The sequence below is a fragment of the Moschus berezovskii genome, chromosome 3, assembly GCF_049115385.1.
Source record: "Moschus berezovskii isolate FMDL1 chromosome 3, NW_MosBer_1.0, whole genome shotgun sequence".
In the NCBI taxonomy this organism is placed as follows: domain Eukaryota; kingdom Metazoa; phylum Chordata; class Mammalia; order Artiodactyla; family Moschidae; genus Moschus; species Moschus berezovskii.
The window spans coordinates 126,027,438-126,053,570 of NC_142462.1; the positions used below are offsets into that span (position 1 = coordinate 126,027,438).

At 46.6% G+C, this 26,133-nt stretch overlaps 1 protein-coding gene across 1 annotated transcript in view; it reads left to right on the forward strand.

Annotated features, from left to right (window-relative positions):
* DPP6 (dipeptidyl peptidase like 6) overlaps positions 1–26,133 on the forward strand; it is a 425,246-nt gene that overhangs the window by 25,266 nt on the left and 373,847 nt on the right. Inside the window, exons 2-4 of the mRNA XM_088832008.1 lie at positions 2,036–2,118; positions 2,274–2,342; positions 24,294–24,408. Of these exons, the coding sequence (XP_088688134.1) occupies positions 2,036–2,118; positions 2,274–2,342; positions 24,294–24,408 (267 nt within the window). The remainder of the gene's footprint in view (positions 1–2,035; positions 2,119–2,273; positions 2,343–24,293; positions 24,409–26,133) is intronic.

The following is a 26,133-nucleotide window of genomic DNA, read 5'->3' on the forward strand; positions in this document are numbered from 1 at the left end:
CGGAAAATTGTGAAAGACCCCCCCACCTTAATCAGGCTTTTAAATTAGTGGCATTTTGCAACCCAGCTGAGGGTTTCGGTTATATTATTTAAAGTCAAAAATGCAAAGAACTGTTGCATGTGAGTTTATTTTCTCTTCCAAAATCAGGGAAGCAAATTAGGTTATTCAAAGCTGCTGTTGAAAGTTTCCCATTTCACAAAACTACCTGCAGTGATAGAAAAAAAATTAAAAGTAAGAGTTATATCAAGGAAATAGCAGTGTAAAAGAAATGTGACGGATGATCTCTTAGCCCGAGGCCATAGAGACTTTATGGAGTTTGCTTAATGATCTTTTGTTTTCAGTGTCCTTTTTATGGGAAGAAAACAATCACACATTTTCCCATTGATGGGGTTGTTGTTTTTCAGTTGCTAAATCTTGTCTAACTCTTTGTGACCCCATGGACTGCAGCACGCCAGGCTCCTCTGTCCTCCACTATCTCCAGGAGTTTGCTCAAATTGGTGTCCCTTGAGTCGGTGATGCCATCTAACCATCTCATCCTCTGTCACCCCCTTCTCCTCCCGCCTTCAATCTTTCCCAGCATCAGGGTCTTTTCCAGTGAGTCCGTTCTTCACATCAGGGGGCCAAAGTATCGGAGTTTCAGCTTCAGCATCAGTACTTCCAATGAATATTCAGGGTTGATTTCCTTTAGGATGGACTGTTTTGATCAGCTTGTAGTCAAGGGACTCTCAAGAGCCTTCTTCAGCACCACAATTGTGGACACATGTGTAAGTGTTTTGGGGCTTCCCTGGTGGCTCAGTGGCGAAGACCCTGCCTACAATGCGGGAGATGTGGGTTCGATCCCTGAGTCAGGAAGGTCTCCTGGAGAAGGAAGGTCAGGACATGTGGCTGGAAGGCTCCTGCAGTGTGGGGTCCCTGACAGCCATCACTGCAGACAAAGCAAGTGTGTCACACGATTGAGGACTTGCTGCTCCGGCTTCTTGGTCATCGTGAGGAAGTGCTATAATGACCCATGAAACCACTGAAAAATGACTTTTGGGAAAATATCAGCCAGTGGGTTATTTGATTTTTTTTAATAAAGCCATTAAATACTAAAAAAAAAAAAGTTTATGTGGCTAGCTCATTGAACACAAAACTCTAAGAGAATCATTTGTTTGCTACATGAGGAGCTGAATATGTTTGTGAAGTAAGTAACGTGACATTTTCTGACCCCAAAATTACCACTTCCGCTAGTGACACTCCTTATTCATAGCTCAACACTCTATTTTAATCAGATATTATTTTGTTGAAAATAAATGTGCACATAAAAAGATCAATCAAGATCATTACTATTTAATGTTGTAGGCAATTTTATGTTATAATCCATTTTCACTTGCTGTTTTTTATTCCACCTCCCTCCCCTAAATGGAGTGTATAGAGACACATATGTTCATTAAATGTCTTTAATATTAATGTCCTTAAATTTAGGGGTAAGTGCATTTGATACTGTTTTGTATTCATAAAGTAGTTTTGGAAAAGCTTGAGATTGAGGACCTGATCTGGCATCCCATTCTGCTGTTTGACCTCTGTGTGACCTTGGGCAAGTTCCTTAACCTTTCTGAGCTTTGGGTTCTTAACCTGTATTATCATAAGCATCATTTGTCTAGCCAGCTAGCCCTCATCACCTGGGAGCACAGGGGCATTGGCATCCGTGTGGCAAGGCTCCTGCCCTTTGGAGAAGTCGTGTGTGAGACTTCCTCCAGTCTTACCGCAGCAGGGCCTGCTTTTGACAGGTCAGCTGGGATGTGGGTTGTGACAGCGGACCTGGCACGTCACTGTACCCCTCCCCGCCCTAGCACAGAAGGGAGTCCAGTGCTGTGCTGTCTCTGGCTTCTGGAACACAGGCCGCCCTTTCTGACGGCTCCAGAGTGGAGCCCCTTCAGCCACCGTCCATCACCAGACACGGGTTTCCATCTTCCTAGCTGCTTGGGTGCTGCAAGGTTCTTTTCTTGGGACGGCGGTCAGGCTCAGGGCAGCGAGCTGCGCCCCTCTCCTGCAGGCCAGGCTGGGCCGGGGGCCCCAGACTCCATGTGTTTCCCAGGAGCCGACAGCCCTCTGGCCGGGGCCAGCTTGGTGCTGCAGGTCAGCTGGGAGACTCCAGGGCTGTGGACACGCCGGCCGGACGGCCACTGTCTCTTCCATGAGGACCCCACACAAGGGGGTGTTAGTGCCACGTTCACGTGGTCTGCTCCACGCCAGGCCTCTTCCTGGACACGCCGCGGTCACCCTCACCTCAGGGTCCCAAGGTGTGTGTCGTCCCCAGCCTACCGCTGATCACGCTGAACACCAGCTCCATGCTGGTCCCTGTGAGGAGCAGGGTGTCTGGGGATGCTGAAATCTAACCCCAAGTGATGGCATCTGGAGAAAGGGCCTTTGGCAGGGAGTTAGTGACTTGCAGGAAGAGGCTAGGGTGCTGGCCAGCTCCCTTCTGGCCGTGTGAGAACACAGCGAGGAGATGCCTGCCTCTGGGCAGGAGGAAGGGGGCCTTGACCCAGAACCCGGCCGGTGGCACCTGTGGTGGAACTTCGGCCTCCAGCCGTGAGGAATACGTTTGTGTTGTGTGAGCCACCAGCCTGTGCTGCTTCGTTACAGCAACCTTAGCCAACTGAGACAGTCATTCAGCTAGCAGAGGCGGAGCCGAGTCCTGCCGCGTCTGCATTTCTGAGGCCCACCAGGGTCATCTGAATGCTTCTTCCCCAAGTGGAGTAAAGTCTTTCCCATCCAGGAAATAAGTATTGTGTGTTGAACACACCATTACTAGCCCTGTATCCTGCGATGACAGGTCCTGATGAGGTCCTGTCCCCAAGGGGCTGATTCCAGGAGAGCTCAGTAGGGGAGGAGACACACGTGCCTCGTGCAACGGCGGCCACGTGAGAGCTGAAGACACACAGCCCCCAAGGACAGGACACTCCACGTCTCCCAGAGCCTGCCCAGCAGGGTCCAGGACCGCCTCCCGCCCCTCAGCCCTGTGCCCTGCAGGTGCAGGCTGGTCCCAGGGCGACCGTGACCTGATCTCTGTCCAGGCTGGAAAGCGGGACTCATCCCGCCCGCACTCTTGGCCTCCCCACCCTTCCCTGGACAGAAACAGGTGAGAATAGACAGGTGCTCTCCATAAAGTAGTTCCTATTGCCCCGATCATTCAAAGGAAGGAATAGCCAATCAGGGAAGCTGGCTAATCCATCTGGAAGGCAGATATTCACTTAGGATCTGTAGAAACCACTGGATGGAGAACTATGGCCGGGCGTTCCCCAGAGGAACTTCACATTTAATAGAAAAGAGACCACTCAATCCAGGATGAGGCTGAGAGAGCGTTGAGTGCAGCAAGAAAGAAACACTGCCTCCTCTCACTGCGGGTGGGGTCAACTTCTAGGGTGTTCAGGGTCACGCAGGAAACCGAGAACAGCTCACTGGTTCGGGACTGTTTGCAGAGGGATGGGCTGAGTTAAGGGAGCAAGCAGAGAGGTGAGCTCTAGGGAAGAGCCACCCCTGAAACTGCTACCTACCCTCAACTAAGCCTGAGAGGCAAAGGGTGGAGCCCCATGGGCTGCCCCCATGGGGTGTAGTCATGAGGAAACTGCTCTTGCCAGGCAAGCTGGGTGTAGCAGGGAGAGACCAGACTGGTAACCCCTGGCTGATTTGGCTTTGTTTTTAAGTATAGTTGATTTACAGTGTTATGTTAGTTTCAGGTGTATAGCAGAGTGATTCAGGTAGATATGTGTTCCTTTTCAGACTCTTTTCCCTGATAGGTTATTATCAAACATCGAGTGTATTTCTCTGAGCTACGCAGGACACCCTTGTTGGTTATCTGTTTTGTATATAAGGTGAAATCACTCAGTCATGTCCGACTCTTCGCGACCCCATGGACTGTAGCCTACCAGGCTCTTCCATCCATGGGATTTTCCAGGCAAGAGTACTGGAGTGGGTTGCCATTTCCTTCTCCAGGTTTTATATATAGTGGTGTGTATACATTAATCTCAAATTCCTGATTTATGCCTCTCCCCCTTCCGCCTTTGGTGACCATAAGTTTCTTTTCTATGTCTGTGAGTCTATATCTGTTTTGTAAATAAGTTCATGTTTATCATTTTTAAAAAATATTTCACACATAAAGGATTTGTAATAAATGATTTCACATAATTATTTCACATGTAAATACTTGTCTTTATCTGACTTATTTAGTATAATGATCTCTAGGTCCATCCGTGTTGGTGCAAGTGGTGTTATTTCGTTCGTTCTTAATCTGTTGACCAATCTGAAGCCATGAGCAAAGATGGGCCGGGATGAAGCTTGCAGGGTCGGAGGGCAGCCTCCTGAGACACGGAGCAGGGTGCAGAAGGGGGAAGAATGAAGTTGGGAAGGGGCAAAAGGGCCCTTGAACTCTTCCTTTGGAAGGCAAGAAGGATAAAGTACATTGGAGATGAAGCAGCCTTGCCTCCGGTGGGAATGGAGACCCTGAGCTGAACGGTTAAAAATCTGCACCCTATCTCCTGACAGCAGCTTGAACCAATTTTCTTATACCAATTTTGAGGAATTCTTAGATCAGTTTTGAGGAAACTTGCTAAACCAGTTTACCTTGCTAAACCAATTTAAATGATGTGAAGCTCTTGTGAATACTAGTTCTTATACCTTTGTCATTATAAACATCACCTGTGTGGATAGTAAAACAACTGCTCTCTGCTCCAACCCCCAGAGACTTCAGTTCAAGAGGATTCAGAGGGCCCAGAAATCTGCATTTTGACATTACATCCAGGGGCGCTAAGCAGTTCTGCAGCAGCACTTTGAGAAATACACTCAGTTGTTTCAAATAGTCTTTCTCATCATGTCAACTTGTTTCTGTCCTAGGGACTAAATCGTTATTATTTCTTTTGTCCAAACATCTTTGGATGGCTATATTTGGAGACTAATTAAGTTCTGGCCTGGGCCAGTTTTTCTTCAGATAAGTAGACTAATTATCTTGACATTTCCTTGTAGATCCAATTTTCCAGCAAAACATTCACTGCTTGTTTCCCTGTAAGCTCCCCGAAAGGTCTCTTCATCTGTTACATAACATCCAAAGTAAAACAAATATTTCTGGCTTTCCTTTCACATTGTATATGTCATGGTTAAACCCAGGCCTTGTGGGTCTCCTGAATATATCAGAAATTGTGGTTATTTTTGAAAAAATCAGTTTTATCTATAGCAACAATAAAGGTATCCTTAATGTTTAAGTGCAGTCTTTTTAAAAAATTGATTCATAAAAAAATGACTTGAAATGGATTGATCAAATTAAAGTAAAAATGAGCAATGTGAATTTGGTTTAAATTATAAGCTCACCTGGGTTGTTCTTGATGCATGTAGCTTGAGGTTTCTAAAATTTTGTCACTTCAAGTGTAGACTTTGTTTTAATATTTTCAGGTAGAAATTATTTGGGAATGCGCAATGTAACTAGCTGCTGAAATGCTGCAGAAACCAGTAATTGAGAAACCAAGCCCCACGCTCAGAGGGCTGGAGAACTCACGTTTATTACGCCAGGGAGACCAGAGATGTTAGCACTCTCAGCTCTAAGCCCCGAACAAAGAGGTTACAGAGTTTTTATAGACCTTATAGGCAACACTAGCTGCTAATAGGCTGGTTTAAACAGCCACGCAGGGAACAGTGGTCACGACGGGGAGGGGATGCCTGACCTTTACCTGAACAGGCATGATTAAGCAGGTTTGCAGGGGCTGGGCGATTGCAAAGAGCAGGACAAGGGTGAGTGAGAGAAGCTCCAGTTCCTAGTATTGTAAGTCCTCACTTTCTGAGACTGTGTGACCTACGCGACCCAGCCCTTCTTGCAAGGGGCAAGCTGAGTTACAGAGGCAGAAGGGGCAGGAGGTGACGTAAAATTTTAACTTTTCCTCTTCATTAAAAGCAAACAAACAACCAGCAAACAGAAACCACCACCATAACCTCTGTCTCCCTCTGTGTTACTCTCGCAGGGGCATAAACTTGCACCCAGAGGCAGGGGCATCCGCGGGTCGCTGGGTGCGTCTCCTGTTTGCCCCCCCAGGGAGCCAGGCCGGCCCCTTCCAGCTGGTTCTTCTGTCTTTGGTCTTTGGTGTCACCGGGTGCTTCTCACCCTCCCAGGGCCTGAGGTTTTCTTCTGTTTTTCCCTTTGGCGCATTTTAAGTTTTTGCTTCATATTTCTTCTTGACCTTTTGCTTGAGCTGCTCCCTGTGCTGGGCTGGGTGTTACTGAGACGATTCCCGTTTTCTAATCAAGGCGCTTCAGCTTCTGCTCTGCGAGCCCAGTGGATCCCCCTGGCTGTTTGCTTCTCTCCAGCACATCTGAACTGTGCTTCTTGGACTCTGAAACTGCTTGGTTGTTGCTTTCCTGCTCGTGGCTGTGCCAGAGGCAGAGAATTCCATTGAAATCCTGGATTCAGTACACATAGATTTATTTACAAAACAAAAAGAGACTCATAGACAAGAAAACAAATTTATGGTCACCAAAGGGGAAGGGGGGAAGGATAAATTAGGAGTTTGGGATTAACAGATAAACAGTTCTGTTCAGTCGCTCAGTCATGTTCAACTCTTTGCAACCCCATGGACCGCAGCACACCAGCCTTCCCTATCCATCACCAACTCCCAGAGCTTGCTCAAACTCATGTCCATTGAGTCAGTGATGCCATCCAACCATCTCATCCTCTGGCATCCCCTTCTCCTCCCGCCTTCAATCTTTCCCAGGATCGGGGTCTTTTCCAATGAGTCAGTTCTTTGCATCAGGTGGCCAAAGTATTGGAGCTTCAGCTTCAGCATCAGTCCTTCCAATGAATATTCAGGACTACTGAATACACGATACTATATATAAAAATAGGTAACCAACAAGGTCCTACTGTACAGCACAGGGAGCTATACTCAATATTTTGCAACAACCTATGAGGGAAAAGGGTTTTCCTGGTAGCTCAGCTAGTAAAGAATCCGCCTGCAATGCAGGAGACCCAGGTTCAATTTCTGGGTTGGGAAGATAGCCTGGAGAAGGGATAGGCTACCCACTCCAGGATTCTCTGGCTTCCCTGGTGGCTCAGACGGTAAAGAGTCCACCTGCAATTTGGGAGACCTGGGTTCGATCCCTGGGTCAGGAATATCCCCTGGAGGAGGGCATGGCAACCCACTCCAGTATTCTTGCCTGGAGAATCCCCACGGACAGAGGAGCCTGGTGGGCTGCAGTCCATTGGCTCGCAGAGAGTCAGACATGACTGAGCGACTAAGCAGCAGCATGAGGAAAAAAGACTCTGAAAAAGAAGGGATATATGTGTGTGTGTAACTGAACCACTCTGATGTACCTCTGAACCTAAGAGAATATTGTAAGTCAGCTATACTTCAGTTATAGAAGGAAAATCATTCTCGATATAGCAGTGTGTACCTGGCCTTCCTAAGTCCCTAACTATCCCTTCCCCCTGGTAAACATAGGTTATTTTCTAAGTCTGTGAGTCTCTTTCAGTTTTGTAAGTAAATTTATTTGCATAATTTCTTTTTAGATCCACATATAAGGGATGTCACGCACTGTCTTTGTCCATTCCTCTGTCAATGGACAGAGGTTGTTTCCCGGTCGTGACTATTGTAAACAGCGCTGCAGGGAACACTGAAGTGCATATACCCTTTTGTAGCGTGTTTTCCTCTGGATATATGCCCAGGAGTGGGGTTGCAGGGTCCTACGGTAGCTCTGTTTTTAGTTTTTCAAGGAATTCCCTCACTGTTGGCCATAGTGGCTGTACCAGTTTACATTCCCTCCAAGAGTGTAGGAGGGTACCCTTCTCTCCAGGCCCTCTCCATCATTTGTTTGTGGATTTTTTGATGTTAGCCATTCCGACTGATGTGAGCTGATATCTTGAATTTTGATTTGCATCTCTCTGCCAACCAAGGTCTGTCTAGTCAAGGCTATGGTTTTTCCCATGGTCATGTATGGATGTGAGAGTTGGACTGTGAAGAAAGCTGATCACCGAAGAATTGATGCTTTTGAACTGTGGTGCTGGAGAAGACTCTTGAGAGTCCCTTGGACTGCAAGGAGATATAACCAGTCCATTCTAGAGGAGATCAGTCCTGGGTGTTCATTGGAAGAACTGATGCTAAAACTGAAACTCCAGTACTTTGGCCATGTCATGCGACGAGTTGACTCACTGGAAAAGACTCTGATGCTGGGAGGGTTTGGGGGCGGGAGGAGACAGGGACAACAGAGAATGAGATGGCTGGATAGCAACACCGACTCGATGGACGTGAGTTTGAGTGGAGTTGGTGATGGACAGGGAGGCCTGGAGTGCTGTGGTTCATGGGGTCGCAAAGAGTTGGACACGACTGAGCGAGTGAACTGAACTGAACTGGACTGAATAACTAGCAATGTTGAACATCTTTTCATATGACTGTTGGCCTTCAGAATGTCCTGTTTGGAAAAATGTCTGTTCATGTCTTCTGACCATTTTCAAGGACAGCACATGGAACTTGGCTCAATGTTACATGGCAGGCCGGATGGGAGGGGGGTTTGGGTGAGTTTTGTGTTTAGTCGCTCAGTCGTGTCCGACTCTTTGCGACCACATGGACTGTAGCCTGCCAGGCTCCTCTCTCCATGGGATTATCCAGGCAAGAATACTGGAGTGGGTTGCCATGCCCACTCAGGGATTAAGCCCAAGTCTCCCACGTTGCAGGTGCATCCTTTCCTGTCTGAGCCACCAGGGAGGCCCCTGGGGAGAAATGGATGCATGTATGTGTGTGGCTGAGCCCGTTCACGGTTCCCTGAAACCACCACAGCGTTGCTGATTGGCTATACCCCAATTCAGAATAACAAGTGCAAAGTTTGGACAAAAGAAGATTAGCATCTGAGTGGAAAAAAGAATCACATCTACTGAAGTATGTGTCAATTGATGATATACTTTTTATGTCGAAATATTTGAAGAACTTTCAATGTCCTTTTCTTTTGAATAAACTGTTACTTTTTCTTAAAAAACAAAAAGAATCAATCACTTAATCCATGCTGGATTCAGGAGGCCTTGACTGTGAGGGAGGTGCGGGGGGCCTTGTGGGAGCAGCAGTGCCACCCCCTGAGCGATCCTGTGACTTCCTCCCTTGGACTGTGGAGGGCAGGCCCTGCTCTGTTGGGAATTTCCCTTCTCAGCCCCGTCGCCAGCTCAGTGACCCAGGAGCACGCAGAGCAGCGCGCTCTGCCTTGGTCCACTGAGATTCCTTGGGCAATTATTGGCCACTTATTGCCTTTGTTGTGCCGTTTATGAAGGACTCACCAAGATCGAAGTGTAAGGAAATGAGCTGGCAGAGCAGAAATAGGGGGTGTGCCTGCCACAGGCCGACGTGACGGTATTGATGGACGTGTGTCAGTCGCGCGATGTTACTTAAAACGTGTTCTTGCCGTCTTAAAAGTCATTTGTTGTCTTCCCGAATGTGAAAAATGCGAAGACTAGAAAGCTGTTCTTACCATCCTGAGATGCACGCGCTGCGGATTCTGTAATTCGTTGCTACCTTCTACTTATAGTAAATGGTCCATGGTACATAAAAGAAAATTTATGTCAGTGGTGTTCATGGTGAATAAATATTAGAAAGAAAATACATTGAGACAGTAGACTGGAGCCCTGTAATGAGAGGTCCCGCGGTCAAGTTTGTGTGGTTTATTTTCTCTCAGTAATTTTAACAGTTGTTACGTGGGTATTCCCTTTTGGGGGCACTTGTTTCCAGCTTGGCCTGGCATTCGATTTAAGGCACAGTGGAAGCAACCAGTTCTGGGCCTTCTTGCTGTACCTCTTCTGAGGTCAGTAAATAAATCGAATAAGTAATTAATGCCTACCTTCTTCCAGAAGTTATTCTTCTATAGTTCTATTATTCTTCTAAGTTATTCTTCTATTTCTTCTATACAGTCCATGGAATTCTCCAGGCCAGAATACTGGAATGGGTAGCCTTTCCCTTCTCCAGGGGATCTTCCCCACCCAGGGATCAAACCCAGGTCTCCCGCATTGCAGACAGATTCTTTAACCAGCTGAGCCACCAGGGAACCCCAGAAGTTATCACAAGTGGCTTATAGAATCCTTCTCTGACTTCTCATTGCATTTTGGATTCAACCCAAAATACATGGCATCGTCTGCAAAGCAGGCCACGTTTTGTCTTCAACTTCCCTTCAGCTTCGTCCTGGATGCCACGCGCCAGGTAACTGAGCCACACTGAGCACAGGCTCACACCCTCTGCACTGAGCTTTCCCCACACGGGTGACCTTCCCAGGCACTCACCTGACTAGTTCCTGCACGTCCTTCAGCTCTCAGATGTCACTTCCTCGGAGAGCCCTTGCCCCTGGCCCTGCCTCCCGTCATTAGGCCCCTCATAGCCCTTGGCTTTCTGTCCGTCGTCTTGGTCCCCAAGGTCATTTCTTTGGCCTGCTGTCCCTTCTTGCCAGGTGTGAGCTCCGGGACGTGTCTCCTGACTTCACGCATGGCCAGCCCCACGGCGGATGCACTCTGTGCACAGTTCAGCTTTGCACCGTGAAATGCTGTAACGCAAGACTGGATAACGTGAAGCATGGGGCTGAGCAGGCAAGTGTGCCCTGAAACCGCCCTGTAACCTCCACCTGGGCCGGGGAGAGTCCTGCCGGGCCTCCCAGAGCTGCCGCCTTTCCTCTCCCCTCCAGCGGTGACTCCGCTCTCCGTGCTGAGTTACCCAGCACCCTCGGTTTTATGGAAATTCCTTTTGTGGCTGTCCTTGTAGACTCCAGTGTGCGCCCTATGCTTGGGGTGCAGTTTTCCCCAATAGTGAACTGTTTTTGTTGTGGAGTTGCTAAGTTGTGTCTGACTCTTTGCAATCCCATTGATGCTTTTGAACTGTGGTGTTGGAGAAGACTTGAGAGTCCCTTGGACTGCAGGGAGATCAAACCAGTCCATCCTGAAGGAAGTCAATCCTGAATATTCATTGGAAAGACTGATGCTGAAGCTGAAGCTCCAGTACTTTGGCCACCTAATGTGAATAACTGACTCATTAGAAAAGACCCTGATGCTGGGAAAGGTTGATGGCAGAAGGGGACAACAGAGGACAAGATGGTTGGATGGCATCACCAACTCAGTAGACATGAGTTTGAGCAAGCTGCAGGAGATGTTGAAGGACAGGGCAGCCTGGCTTGCTGCAGTCCATGGGGTCACAAAGAGTTGGACAGGACTGTGAAACTGAACAATGCTAAGTCGTCCCCATGGACTGTAGCCCACCAGGCTCCTCTGTCCATGGGATTTCCCAGGCAAGAATACTGGAGTGGGTTGCCATTTCCTACTCCAGGGGCTCTTCCCGACCCAGAGACCAAACCTGTATCTCCCTCATTGGCAGGCAGATTATTCACTGCTGAGCCACAAGGGAATGAAATTATTCAGCGTATATTTCTTAGTGTCTTTTCCATTTCACTCTCAGCTCTATTTGTGATCTTCCTTAGGACACCGCATGTAGTAGAAGGTTGGTATTTCCATTGAGGTATAACATTTCATTACATGGAATACAAGCTATGGTTGGCAAAATAATCATCGCCCTCACCCCAGAGATGTCCTCATCCCAAACACACGGACCTGTAGACACGTTAGTTTCACAGCAAAGATGATGAAGGTGGCAGATGGAATTACATGGTTTATCAGTTGTATTCCTGTGGTTCATAATTTCTCTGATGCTATATGCCTTTCTGTTAGACTGAATTACTTGACAGTGCTGGCATAGACCATTCTCTTTTCCTTAATTGAAATATAGTTGATTTACGATGTTGTGCTAGTTTTCAGGTGTACAGCCAAGTGAATCAGTTACACACAGACATATATCTACTCTTTTTTAGCTTTTTTCCCCCCATACTACAAAGTATTGAGCAGATAGAGTTCCCTATGCTATACATTGGGTCCTTATTAGTTATCTGTTTTATGTACAGGAGGATGTGTATATCAATCCCAGTCTGCCAATTTATCCCTCTCTCCTCTTGCCCCTTGGTAACCATAAGTTTGTTTTCTGCATCTGTAATTTATGGACCATCCTTGCTTATAAAAACAGCTGTTACACGTGGAGCTCCTGGAAAGGGCCATTCTAAGCCAGTTGCTATTCAGTCTCTAAACTGTGTACTACTCTTTGCAACCCCATGGACAGCAGCACACCAGGCTTCCCTGTCCTCCACTGGCTCCTGGAGTTTGCCCACGTTCGTGTCCATTAGCCAGTGATAATATCTAACCATCTCATCCTCGGTTGCCCACTTCTTCTCTTGCCTTCAATCTTTCCCAGCATCAGCGTATTTTCCAATGAGTTGACTCTTCGCAACAACAAGATAGTGAATGCCTCGGGACAGCGTGCCCTCTCACAACCCTCATGGTCACTCACGCCAGCTGTCCTGGTTGCATTTGCTTCAACTTGAATTACTCACCTCCTGTCTCGGAGGGGGCACACTCCAGCTGATAATAACAAGTGTGGGTTCTTGGGGATCTGTGAAGGTAATTGCTGAATTTCACTCAGCATTTCCCTGGAAAAAATAACCATGCCTACTTATGGAAGAGCTGGTTTTTTCAAAGAAAATTACACATCCAATTAGCAAATTTGATATTTTGATATTATACATCAAGCATGTAGTTAAAATTTTCACCTCATTTTCAAGCATGGGTTTGGCCATAAGATACTCCCCACAGAGGAGCTGTGACTTGGGTCACGAGCACAGAACGTTTTCTGAAAGCACAGTGCTGGCGGGACACTGGGCTGCTGGGCTGGGTGTCTCTACGTGACATGCATCAGCTTCTTTGTCCCCAAGTTTCAGGAAGCAGCTCAGGCTAGATAAGTAAAATGGGAAATAAAATATCTCATGGAGAAATAGGAGTGTGCTGATAAGTCTAAGGGGAAAATTTATTCAGGCCTCAGGAGAAAAATTAGGTCAAGAAATTCAAAACCGGCAGGGACGCTTCTCTCTCGGTTTCTTGTCTCTTTGTGACTTGGTCTAATTCATTGCTCGTGTTCTGTCAGCCGGCTTCTGTTTCCTTCAGAGTCCATGTGCCAAATGGGAGTAGACACTCCCACCCCCATGCCTCCTCTGTTCTCGCGTTTCGTGACAAAAGCAAGAATAAATTGGAATATTGTTACAGATTCCAAGCTCGTAGTGCTTGCCACAGGACAGGTCAGTAATTCCGGAAGACAATTGCTGGGGAAAGGCATGAAAGTGAAAGTCGCTCAGTCATGTCCGACTCTTTGCAACCCCATGAACTATAGTCCATGGAATTCTCCAGGCCAGAATACTGGAGTGGGTAGCCTTTCCCATATCCAGGGGATCTTGCCAGCCCAAGGATTGAACCCAGGTCTCCCGCATTGCAGCTGGATTCTTTACCAGCTGAGTCACAAGGGGAGCCCGAGAACACTGGAGTGGGTAGCCTATCCCTTCTCCAGCGGATCTTCCTGACCCAGGAATCGAACCAGGGTCTCCTGCATTGCAGGCAGATTCCGACATTATTTGGAAAACCAGTTGATCAAAAAGATGGGGAACTAGTGTTTCAAAGAACCATTGTGCCTGAGACAGAATTCAGGATTCTTCTACACTGAAAGAAGAAGGGATAAAGTCAGACATTTCCTGGTTCTGGTCAGCCTCCTGAGGGGAAGTGTTAATCTCTTCCTTCCTGTGGTCATCCACAGGTGGGCTGTAAGGATGTTTCCTGTGAGCCAAACAGAGGTATTTGAGCATCTTGCTCATTACCTGCAAGGCACGGTTCCCAGAGATGGGCCGTTATGTAGAATTTAAGCTTAGAGGCAACACCCCTTCAGTGATGAACTTGTAAGAGAACACAGAGCTTCTTCCCCATTATAGTACTTTAACCCCATCCCTAAAATCCTGCGGCAGAATTCTGACCCCGGTTGGGCCAGTCACTCGAGGCTGGGGCGGGGCATGGTGGGGCACAGAGAGGTTGAGGGAGCATCATGGGTGGGGAGGGCAGTTGGGATCGTTTCTCAAGAGGAATCCATGTGCCTTGATAGAAGACTGTGTCGGGGAGCAAGCCCTTTTGAAAAATTAAGCTAAATTATTTTAATTTCTGTCATTAAACTGCTGGTGATTCTTGTCTTTGAGACTTGTTTGTTATTTAATAGTGAATGATGGCCTGCAGGAATTTTTGACATCAGAATGTGAGGTGTTGAGTTTGCTTAAAGGCTGCCCAGTGTAGGAAACTTGTCTCAAAATTGCCTGTGGGTTTCAGTGAGTCAAGGCAAAGGCAGACATTATCGAAAGATGCTTTTAAGACATCATTATCATACACAACGATGTGAGATACAAATGATCAGTTTTAGATTCTGCAACTTAATTTCGTAGCAATGTTTTTTACTGAAAGAAAAATGAAATGCTGTGAGATTTCTTCTGATCTTGATCGGGCCATAGTGCACTTACTTTTGGCATTTATGGAGCAACGTGATGCCTTTAAACAGTCTATCAAAAAGGTCCAAGTCAGACTAAGCCGTGAAGTTTGGAATGTTGCCAGCCAAAATCTCGGCCTTCTCTGCCCACCGAAGCCGAATGGAAAAAGCGGAGAGTTTGGAGGAAATAGAAAGGTGGCTTTTATTCTCAGCCGGCTGAGAGGGGGCCCAGTGGGCTTATGTCCCGAGAACTGTGGCCCCCACCCCATGAGGAATCTGGGGGCTTATATACGCAAGGGCTCCTAGTCAGGAGTCGGTGATGCGGAACAAAGGTGATAGGCTCTTGATTTCGTCCTCTTGCCTGGTTTCAAAGACAGTCATACGCTGGCTTCAGTAACCCAGTCTTAGAGTCTGGTAGTTTGGTGGCTCTGCGACCTTCTTTCTGATGTGTACCTACAAGGGGAAGCGTGTTGTCAGGGCAAACGCCAGACAGGGGGTGTATTCAGCATAGGGTGAAAGGGGAAAATGTGAATCGTACCTTCTGCAGAGTTGGGGGGCAGGAAAGCAGACTTAGTTACAGACATGCAGAGTTAGGAGCAGTTAAAGTAAAAAATAAAAATGGACTTCCCTGGTGGCTCAGATGATAAAGAAGCTGCCTGCAATGCAGGAGACCCGGGTTTGATCCCTGGGTCAGGAAGATCTCCTGGAGAAGGGAATGGCAGCCCACTCTGGTATTCTTGCCTGGAGAATCCCATGGACAGAGGAGCCCGGTGGGCTGCGGTCCACGAGGCTTTAAAAACTCAGAGTGTTCAGGCCTGCTCACTGTTTCTTTGTCTTCTTTGTTCTGAGAGAAGGGAAAAAGGAAAACTCAGTCCTCTGCAACAGGAATAACTTAACGTTTTGAGTTAATTTCATGAAGAAGCTGTCAGACACTGTCAGTTAAACTTAAGAGCATAAGATTATTTCAGCTCTGTTGTTGAGTTTGTGGGTAAAAATAATGAAGAAGAAATTTTTAAAGACGTAATTACAGTCAATATTTTGCCTGTTTTTTCTTCTTCATCAAGGAGAACTTATAGGTCAGGGGCTCGCTCTGCAAACAGTGTTGCTGAGCTGCAGGTAGCAGGTGCGTGCAGGCATGCTTCGTCGCTCAGTCGTGTCTGACTCTTTGCAACCCCACAGACTGTAGCCCTCCAGGCTCCTCTGTCCATGGGATTCTCCAGGCAAGAATACTGCAGTAGGTTGCCATGCCCTCCTCCAGGGGATCTTCCCAGCCCAGGGATCAAACCCAAGTCTCCCGCATTGCAGGCGGATTCTTTACTGACTGAGCTACCAGGGAAGCCCAGGGGGAGGATGACAGCTGCTCTAATAGTGGTGGATTTGATTTTAAAGTGCTGTGCCCTCAGACAGCAGTGTTATGTTAAAGTCATGTTATGTCAACTTCAGAATTTCCAAGTTCTTACGAGGAAAGGAGAGTGGGTCCCAGCTCGGTCCGTAAAGCTGGCAGAGAACGTGTGGAGGACCCAGAACAACCTGAGGACTGGGGTGTCCGTGTAGTCCGGAGGAAGACGGTGAAGGGAGAGCATCCAGGGGAAGGGGGCCACCTGACTGTGGGTCACATGCCCGGGGCGTGACAGCCCCTCGCTGTCACTAAGACGATGACGATTCATAAGGAACCATCAGTCCTAGAAAGAATGGCCCGTCAACCAAATGTAACCTCACATTAGTGAAGTCAGCAGAAGGCTTTTGAAGGGTAAGACTCCGCCCTCCAACACGAGCCCTGCCCACTGCTCACACGTCGTGGGGTGTTTCTGTCTTTCAGGAATGGCTGCCAGCCCACCCCAGCCCTGTGGTCAGTTGCGAGTCACTGGAGGCTTCAGCGTTAATCAGTGTCCCGTGGTCACAGCCCTCACCCGTCCCTCACACTCACAACCAGCGAGAACACCCAGAGTACTCAGAAGACACACGCGAGCTGTCACGGGAGAGGGTGTTCCGGGGAGTGGGGAGTCCCCTTGTGAAGGATGCCGTCTCCATGGGGCTGCCCATTCACATCTGTCCTCTGGGGGCATTTAAACTACCAGTGACCTAAACCTGGGTCTGGTGATTCCCCACTTTTGATTTCCATTTTGAGAGTCAGATTCAGTCTTCTAGCCTTAGTTTTCTTGCGAAAGCTGCTTGATGATGGAAGAGGAGATTGATTAGCTCAAAGATGGATTATTCTGAGAAAAATAATTGAATTCACTTCCTCCTTCCCTGGTGAGTAGGCCATCTGGTTGACCTCTCTGCCTTCAGCACAGGGAAATAAAACGTGCAACGGCCAGCTGTCCCCATCGCAGCCGGCGAGGCCTGGACCTTGGCTGTCGCTGTGGACCCTGCTCTCCTCCCACCACCCCCGCAGCTCCTGCACTTGCAATTTCCTGCGCTCTCATCTCTTGGGATGGGGAGCTTCTTTAGGACAACCCCTAGTATCCTGCAGAAGTCAGCCTCCAGCCTCATCTCTGTTTTTTAACTATTTTTTTAGTGTGGACCATTTTTTTTTCCTTTCCATTTCTGAAGTCTTTATTGAGTTTTGTTACAGGATTGCTTCTGTTTCATGTTTTGGTGTTCTGGCTGGCAGGCATGTGGGATCTTAGTCCCTGACCAGGGAATGAACCCGCGGCCCTGCATGGGAAGGTGAGGTCCTAACCTCTGGGCCACCAGGGAAGTCCTTCCAGTCTCTCTCCTGCTGGCCGTCCCTGTGTTACTTTAGCCACAGCGCACGCAGTATCTGAGGCGCGGCGGTGGTTGCTGCATCACTGTGGTGGAGTCTCTCAGCTGCAACCTACATTGCCCTACTCCAGGGACCCAACAGAACTTAAAGTGCTCGTTTCCCCTCGTTGGAGCTTCCGGGGTGACGAGAGTGGATGAAGGAAACGTGATCTCTGCACCCTTTACCTTCTTACCCAGGACGGGAAGTCTTGTGTGCTTGTGAGTTTCCCCGAATCGCATGTCACGTGTTGCCCAGACATTGTTTGGATCACAATCAACAGTAACGCACCGTTGACTCAGGTTTCTGTAATGTCTGTAAACGGTAACGGGCTTTCAGACGCGTGTGCATTTATCCTCTGACCACCGCACTCCAGATTCCTCATTCCCACCCTTTCTTTCTTTTCTCTACCTTTGCAGTCTCAGTGTCTCTTTTTCAAATCATCACCCCTGAGTTTTCATTTGATTCTCTCAGTTCGGTTCAGTCGCTCAGTCGTGTCCAACTCTCCGTGACCCCATGAATCACAGCATGCCAGGCCTCCCTGTCCATCACCAACTCCCGGAGTTCACTCAAACTCACCTCTATCAAGTCGGTGATGCCATCCAGCCATCTCATTCTCTGTCGTCCCCTTCTCCTTCTGCCCCTCAATCCCTCCCAGCATCAGAGTCTTTTCCAGTGAGTCAACTCTTTGCATGAGGTGGCCAAAGTATTGGAGTTTCAGCTGTAGCATCAGTCGTTCCAATGAACACCCAGGACTGATCTCCTTTAGAATGGACTGGTTGGATCTCCTTGCAGTCCAAGGGACTCTCAAGAGTCTTCTCCAACACCACACAGTTCAAAAGCATCAATTCTTCAGCGATCAGCTTTCTTCACAGTCCAACTCTCACATCCATACATGACCACGGGAAAAACCATAGCCTTGACTAGACGGACCTTTGTTGGCAAAGTACTGTCTCTGCTTTTTAATATACTATCTAGGTTGGTCATAACTTTCCTTCCAAGGAGTAAGCGTCTTTTAATTTCATGGCTGCAATCAGCATCCACAGTGATTTTGGAGCCCAAAAAAATAAAGTCTGACACTGTTTCCACTGTTTCCCCATCTATTTCCCCTGAAGTGATGGGACCAGATGCCATGATCTTTGTTTTCTGAATGTTGAGCTTCAAGCCAACCTTTTCACTCTCCTCTTTCACTTTCATCAAGAGGCTTTTGAGTGCTTCTTCACTTTCTGCCATAAGGGTGGTGTCATCTGCATATCTGAGGTTATTGATATTTCTCCCGGCAATCCTGATTCCAGCTTGTCCTTCTTCCAGCCCAGCGTTCCTCATGATGTACTCTGCATAGAAGTTAAATAAGCAAGGTGACAATATACAGCCTTGATGTACTCCTTTTCCTATTTGGAACCAGTCTGTTGTTTCATGAGGTGTGATAAAGGTACATGGATCTCAGGACCAGATAAGATGCTGCAGGTTGGGACTTCCCTGCCTGTCGAGTGGTTTAAGACTCTGCTCTCTCAAAAGCAGAGGACACAGCTTCAATACCTGGTCAGGTCTCTAAGATCCCACATGCTGCTCAGCGCGGTCAAAATAAGTAAAATAAAGAGATGTCAGAGTTCCGCATGGAGAGGAGAAGGCCCCTATAGCAGACCTGGCGTAAGCGCAGGTGGCCCCTGCAGGGGCGTCAGCATCCAGTGGAGTCTTTTTTGACTCAGTTCACAGGACATCGAGGGGTCTGTAACTATTGCTGTGAACTTGGCAAAGAAAATATCAAGCTCTGATTAGGAACTACTAAGATAATAACGCTCTGGAAAGATGAAATTTATATTTAAAACAACCAAATGACCCAGGAAAGGGCTTAGTTTGGTTTTAGTTCTTTGTTTTCTTTCTGTCTGAGCTAAAAATAAGTACGAGCAACAGTTACGTCACCAGGTACAAGGGAATTGGCAGCCTTAGATGTCAGTTTGCATTAGTCTTTTAGGACCGATTGCTATTTATGGCATAGTTAATGCAATCAGACTTAGACATTAACGCTTTACTTTCTGCATCAGTCAACAATTGCATCTCTGACAGATGTGCAGGCAAATTGCAAAGCTCCTTCTCATAAAGGCATCTGTAGACTCACTCATCCATTCAGCCCACAGTCCTTGGGCACTGTGGCATCCTAGGTTTTGTACCAGGCATCGTGATCATGAACATCAGGATAAGTTCCTTAAGTGGCTTGCAGCCTGCAGATGACACAGGCATGGAATGCACCATTTAGTCATGCAGTAATGTCATAGAAGAGCATTCACAAAGTGTTTCATTTGTGTCCAATTGAAAAGAATAATGGACTTTGCCAGTGAAACCAGGCAAAGCTCCTGAAATGTCAGAGATGATATTTTAGCTGACAACTAAAGAATGCGAAGGGATTTGCCTGTTGAAATGAGGCTGGAGAGGAATGTCAGGAAATGGAAATCAACCATGTGTGCAAAGCTGCAGAGGGTGTGGGTGGGGTGGGGGTGGGGACAGGGTGGGAGGTGGCTCCAGGAGCAGTAAGTTGTGAGCAGAGAGTGGGGAGGCTTAGCTCAGAGGTGGAGGGAAGGAGAGGGGACTGTCTTTGTAGTGAGGTGCACATCACTTGAGCACAGAAGCCACGCTCCTCAGAGAGGGCTCTAAATGTGTCCCCGTTGCGTATCCTCTGCTCTGAATAGCACCGTTGACTGGCGTTTTCTATCACGTGCCCAGGGTTAACCCCTTCTCACAACCTGCGCCACTGCCACTGGGACAGACCTCCATCACCCCTCCTCATGGGTCCCTTCTGGGCATACCCTTGTTTCCTTGCTCTTTGCTCTCCATGTAGCAGCTCCCCTGGGGGTCTGGTTCACGCCCTGCAGTGCTCACATGCTTTGCCCTTAGAGGAAAAGCCAAAACCCTGCTTTTCTGGCTGCCCATGCCCACCCTCCTTGCTCAGCGTGGTCACCCCGCTCACATCCCCGTGGCACCCCAGCCGCTGCCTCTCTGCCGCCCTCCACTCCAGAGCACACACTGCCTCTTCCTCCACCTGAGGTGCTTGCCCTCAAGTGTCAGCCTGTGTCTTGCTCTGTCTGGAGCAGCCGTAACACACCGCCACAGACCAGGTGGCTTGAACACAGATTTCTCTCTCCCAGTTCCAGGGACCAGAAGTCCAGGGTCAGGGTGCCAGCTGCTAGGTCTGCTGAGGGCTGGCCCTTGGGCTGCAGACACCGCCTTCTCTCTGTGTCGCCACAGGATCTTTCCTCCACGTATGCAGGTGCAGACAGAGGGGAGGCAGCTTTCTTGGTGTGTTTGTCTGTTTATTGTTTGTCCCCCATCCCTAAGATGCAAAAAAGGAATATGGAAAAAATGAAAGCTCTTGGACTTGTCGAATTGCTAACAACGCATAATGGGTTCACAGAACAGGACTTGGCAGAGTAAGCCTTGGATAAATATTGGATGGATGGACAGATGGGAGATTTGTTCACCTTCTCAGGCCAGGGTTTAATTGTAAATTAAATTTTATTGGTTCTCCAAGGTATGCATGTGGTACCAAACAGAACAGGGAATATAATACAACCTCATTCTCATCATTCTAGGCAAAAAAATACGTAATGATGTTGAGAAATGCGCTACTGAAGCTCAACATTTCAGGGGAAAGTTACCCTTCTTGAGGAACGGCAAGAATTTTGCTCAAATTTTTGATAATTCACTTCCTACAAGTTAAGGTGAGGAAGTCTGAATTTGGGATGCCGAATCAGATCTCAGGTTCGATGTTCACTGTTAATCTGCATTCTAACTCACAAACCAGATCTGTGTTCTGGTTATTATTAAGTACCTGCGCAAGAATTAAGTATGCACACGCATCAGGACTGGAGAGGAGGATGGGAGATGGAAACGTTTGTTCTTCTGGACTGGCACGTTGTTCATGTGTGTTTCCCTTTGTTTCCTGTGGCTATTGCAGTGATATTGTTTGTGTCGTTTAAAAAATTACTTTTGAGAATAAAATTTGGAATTTAGGAAGGACGGTCTGCTCTTCTGAGGGAGAAATGACACTGCTTTTTAAATATGAGTGTTGCCTGAAAGACAGTGTGACGCATCTGTGCTTAAGAAATGGCACCAATGGTCCAGAATCACTTCACTTAAGTAGACTCGGCTGTCAACACCGATTTGGTTCTATTATTGTGCATTCTTCCATCTGATAATATGCACTGACTGGGTTTTCTCTGCAAAACCTTTTCTTAGCCCAGTGAGCATGAAGGGGCAGAGGCTTTGTCCTTTTTCTGAACTGTCCTGACCTTCATTCATTCTCCCAGTGCCGAGCCGTCTCAGCATCTTTCTTTCCCATGCCCTGTGTGACCATAGAAGGTACCCTGTGTTCAAAGTTTTCAAGATCGCTCATCTCCACCTTCTCTCCTGGGCTGTCCCTCCTGCATCCTGGCGAGCTCTTCATCCAACCTCCTCACTTTCTGGTGAAACAGCCCATTCTGTCATGAAGCGATGCAAATAGTTAGAAATTCTGGAGTTTTGTTCGTTTGTTTTACATAATTTTGTCTTTGTGAAATTTCCTTTTGATTGCAACTCTGCCTTCTGGAGCTCTGCAGAAGTCTTCTCTCTCTTGCGTGTGACACTTCAAATAGAGAGTAAGTATCTGATTTTTGAGGCTGAACTTTTCTTAGCCTTGCTTCGTATGACGTGTTTGCAGCGTCTCTGTATTTGGTCCTCTTTATGGACATACCCTGTCCATCATTGTCTCTAACGATATTCAGCGCAGACTTGGACAGCGTACTCTGAGTGTCCTTGGGCCAGGGAGAGGTCTACTGGAACATCGCTGCAACATTCATTCAATTGCATTTTTGCAAGAAAATTAGTTAGGCTCCTGGCTACTCAAGAAATTGATGTCAAAAAAATTGATGCCAAGTAAAAGTCTTAGTTGATTTTTTTTAAATCTCTGTACACTATTTTAGTTGTTTTTTTTTCATATAAACTTCTACCAGTGCATCTAATATTAATAAATGTGTTTAAAACAAAATTTCAAATCTGAGATTATTATTGGAAACAAGATTTAAAAGGTATACATTGTTTGAGCTGATGAAGATAGTACCACTAATTCAATTATTCTGTGTCTTGAGAAAGATTGATCTTGAGTATGACATTGTTCTAGTTTTGGATGTTGACTCTGAATTTAATCTGAATAGTGTTTGAGAAATGTCCACTCTGGTCCTGTGAGAGAGCATGCACAGCTGATAGTGTAAGGAATGTGCTACTGCAGGATACGCGCTATTCACACTCTTAGTGAGAAAGGCTCACTTCCTCTGTAAACTCGGGTGAAATGAAGAGCTGCTCAATCAGTGAGGTCTGATCACTTCTTGTCATTGGCCAGTGATTTCCTCACATAGAAAACTCTACCTAATGGGAAAGGAGATTGACTCAGTATACCTTTTTGTCATAATTTCGTGCTTATGTTTAGTCTTATTTTTAAATGCTGAAAACCACTTTTTAATAGGCAAATTAAGTTCTCGATGGCAAATAAGGATGCTGGTCAAAATTTCTAAAGACTGTAGCACTCTTTCCTGCTTGAGTCATGATGGTCCTCAAACCTGGATGGCCAGTGTTAATTAGCTCGAGTCAATTTTTTTCCTAAATCTGTAGCCTAGATAGCCAGTATTAAATATTTGGATGCCATATGTTAACTATTTGCTGTCCTGAGGTTGGGTGTTGTCCTTATTTTGATTTGCAGCCATTTGATACGTTCTAATGAACGTGCAGCCTGGGATAAACGTGTATCTGTGCATTGCGTTACCGACCTTTCGACGCTGTCTGCATTCTGTCGCATTTTGACCTGGAGTTGATATGAGCTGCAGTCATGGGCACTACAGAAGAGAATATTTTGTGCTCTGTGCATAGACAGTGCTGAGTAGTCCATTTGCAGTGTGGCCTGATGCTCAAATTGGCCCTGGAGAGTTCCAGTTGCTCTTGCATAATTAATAATTATTACTATTGTTATGTAACTATTGTATTTATTATTGTTTATTAATATTACCCCCTTTGTCTCTCCGAGGACCCTAGTTTGGACTGTAAGTTATATAATCATCCTGATTTGAAACTGAAAGTTTGGTCTCGGGATCCAATATGCTGGATTAATTTCCTAGATTTAGTAAACCTTTATCATCCTTAACTGTGTCTCCAGATCCCCCCCTCACCCTCAATACCTGCTGTAATACAAATACAGCTCTGTGGAGGGGACTAAAAACCCAGAAAATGTGTAGATGGGTTACCTAGTGAAGTGAGACCTGGGAAATCCTGAGCCTTTATTTGAGGAGCTGCAGATAGAAGAAGGTACGAGATGGTGAGAAGTAGGCAGACACTGATTAACATCGGCACTCAGTATGTGCTAAATAAACGTTTGAGTTTCACAGCTGAAATGGAAGTTCACAGTGCGGGTGTCAACGAAGCGAAAGATGAGAGAGGTTGAGGCTGGAAATGTTATCATACCTGGGTTTGATTTGATGGCATTTAATAGGTGGACTGTAATGAGAAACTCCATAGTCACCCTGTAATGTCAAACCAAGTTTATTGGGTGGAGAAGCATTAAGCTACAGAAGAGGCTCTAAACAGAAACCAATATCAGATTCTTCTTGAGATAAAGCTTTGCCGTAAGATGAGGGAAGGGAGCCCGGGTCCTTTGGAGGCAGAAGGAGGAGAAAGGAATTGATTGCTGCTTCAGGGGTGAGAATAGCCCAGCGCTCTTTCTTTATTTTTGCCCGTGTCGGGTCCTCCTTGCTGCGCTGGCCTTTCTCTGGTTGCAGAGTGAGAACCGCTCCCTAGTTTCCGTGCACGGGTTTCTCACTGCGGCGGCTCCTCTTGTTGCAGAGGATGGACTCTCTAGGGAGTGAGCGTGCAGGAGCTGTGGCACGTCGGCTTAGCAGTCGTGGCGCGCGTGCTCTAGAGCACAGACTCAGTAGCTGTGGTGCAGGGGCTTAGTTGCTCCGAGGCATGTGGGGTCTTCCCGGAGCAGGGATCGACCCCTGTCTCCTGCGTCTCCTGCACTGGCAAGCGGATTCTTTACCACGAGGCCACCATGGAAGCCTACAGCCGAGATCTGGATTTGGCTGAAGTGTGGTTGCTTGGATTATTTTGGTTCCTTGTTTGACTCACAGATTTTCTCTTTTGTGCTGTCGTTTCAGGAGCTCGTGGGGAGCAACCCTCCTCAGAGAAACTGGAAAGGCATAGCCATCGCGCTGCTCGTCATCCTGGTCATCTGCTCCTTGATCGTCACCTCGGTGATACTGCTGACACCAGGTACTTGGGTTTATTCCTGGAAAAGCGAGTCGCTGTGAGGGAGGGGGGGTGCGATTTCACTTGGCGATTTATTTCTAAGTAACTGCCTCCTGTGTAACTTCTAATTCTCATTGCGCCATATGGTAAAATGATGTCATATACGTTCAGTGAAAAAGATCCTCTGTACATGCTATGAATTTGTTTAGATAATTCCTGACTAGAGTAAATTCTTGGCATGTATTAAAATTCTCAAATATTTATTTATACTTGATCAGCTTAAAGACTGTGCCCTTATAATGATTTTACATGTCTCATGGTATTCTTAGGTATTCTATCAGGGGTGAATTAAAATTATTAAAGCAACATATACTAAGTGTGAGCTAAGGATAAACTACTTATTAGATACTACTGATGAAATACAGGAAGCATGAAACAGAATCAGAAATCTCTCAGGGAAGGAAAACTCACAAAAATTGTCAGCAAAAGTCTACAGAAAAAAAAAAAATGTAGGCATGGATTATTGAAAGTTTCAAATATAAGTTGTATAGAAGGTGAGAAGAAAGAGATAAAACCCTTCATGAGAAAGTTCACGGAGAAAGTCATACATGAAGGTGGGCTTCCATGAAAAGGCGAGAATTTAGTAGCAGGAGAGTGGTGAGATTAGGACGAGAAGAAAGCCTTTGCCCATAAGATAAATGTATGGCGTCATGACAGGAAAACATTATCGCCATATATAAATGTGTGCGACTATCCATTCTCCTTGTTGTATTAAGTGTCCACTTGTGTGGACAAAAGATGTTCCAGTCCTCAATAAATAGGCTATACAGGTATTAGACTTTAGAATGGAAAAAATGCATTTTTTGACAGGTACAAAAATTGCAGGCAAATTTTCAGGTATGTTTAATTTATTGTTGCTGTTTAGTCACTCGGTCATGTCCAACCTTTTCTAACCCCGTGGACTACACACCAAACTCCTCTGTCCATGAGATTTTCCAGGCAAGAATACTGGAGTGGGTTGCTATTTCCTTGCTGACTAAGCTTCAGCAAGCGCTAGGAGATGGTCAAGGACAGGGAAGCCTGGCGTGCTGCAGCCCATGGGGTCACAGAGAGTCAGACGCAGCTGAGTGACTGAGCAACAGTAAATACCCTGAAACCAAGCCTCAATGAAGATGCCACCAGAAAGCTACAGACCAACATCTCTTATGACTGTCGATGCAAAAAGCATAACCAAGTACGACAAACTGAACCAAATTACCAGCAGCATACCAAAAGGATTATATACCATGACCAAATGGGATTTATCCCAGGAAATATAACTTGGAAATATAATATGGAAAATCAGCGTAGTACACTCAGATTTATAGAAAAAAAGATGAAAAAAACAACATGCTCATCTCAATAGGCGTAGAATAAGCATTTGCCAAAATTCAAAACCCCCTCTCTATAAAACACTGAACAAATGAAGAGTAGAAAGAAGCTTTCCTAACCTGAAAAAGAGCATCTATAAAAAACCCACAGCTAACATTACGCTTAACACTGAAACGATGAGCAGTGATCCTGCTAAATATCAGGTCATCCTTGACGAGGGGAGAAGAGACACCCAGGTTAGGAGGAAGTAAAACTCTCTCTACTCATAGATGGCATGAACCGGTGCATAGAAAACCTTACAGAGTCCACAAACACACCGAAACATAGCTAGTAAATGAGTTCAGCCGCATTGGAAGATGCACAATTGCACAAAAATTA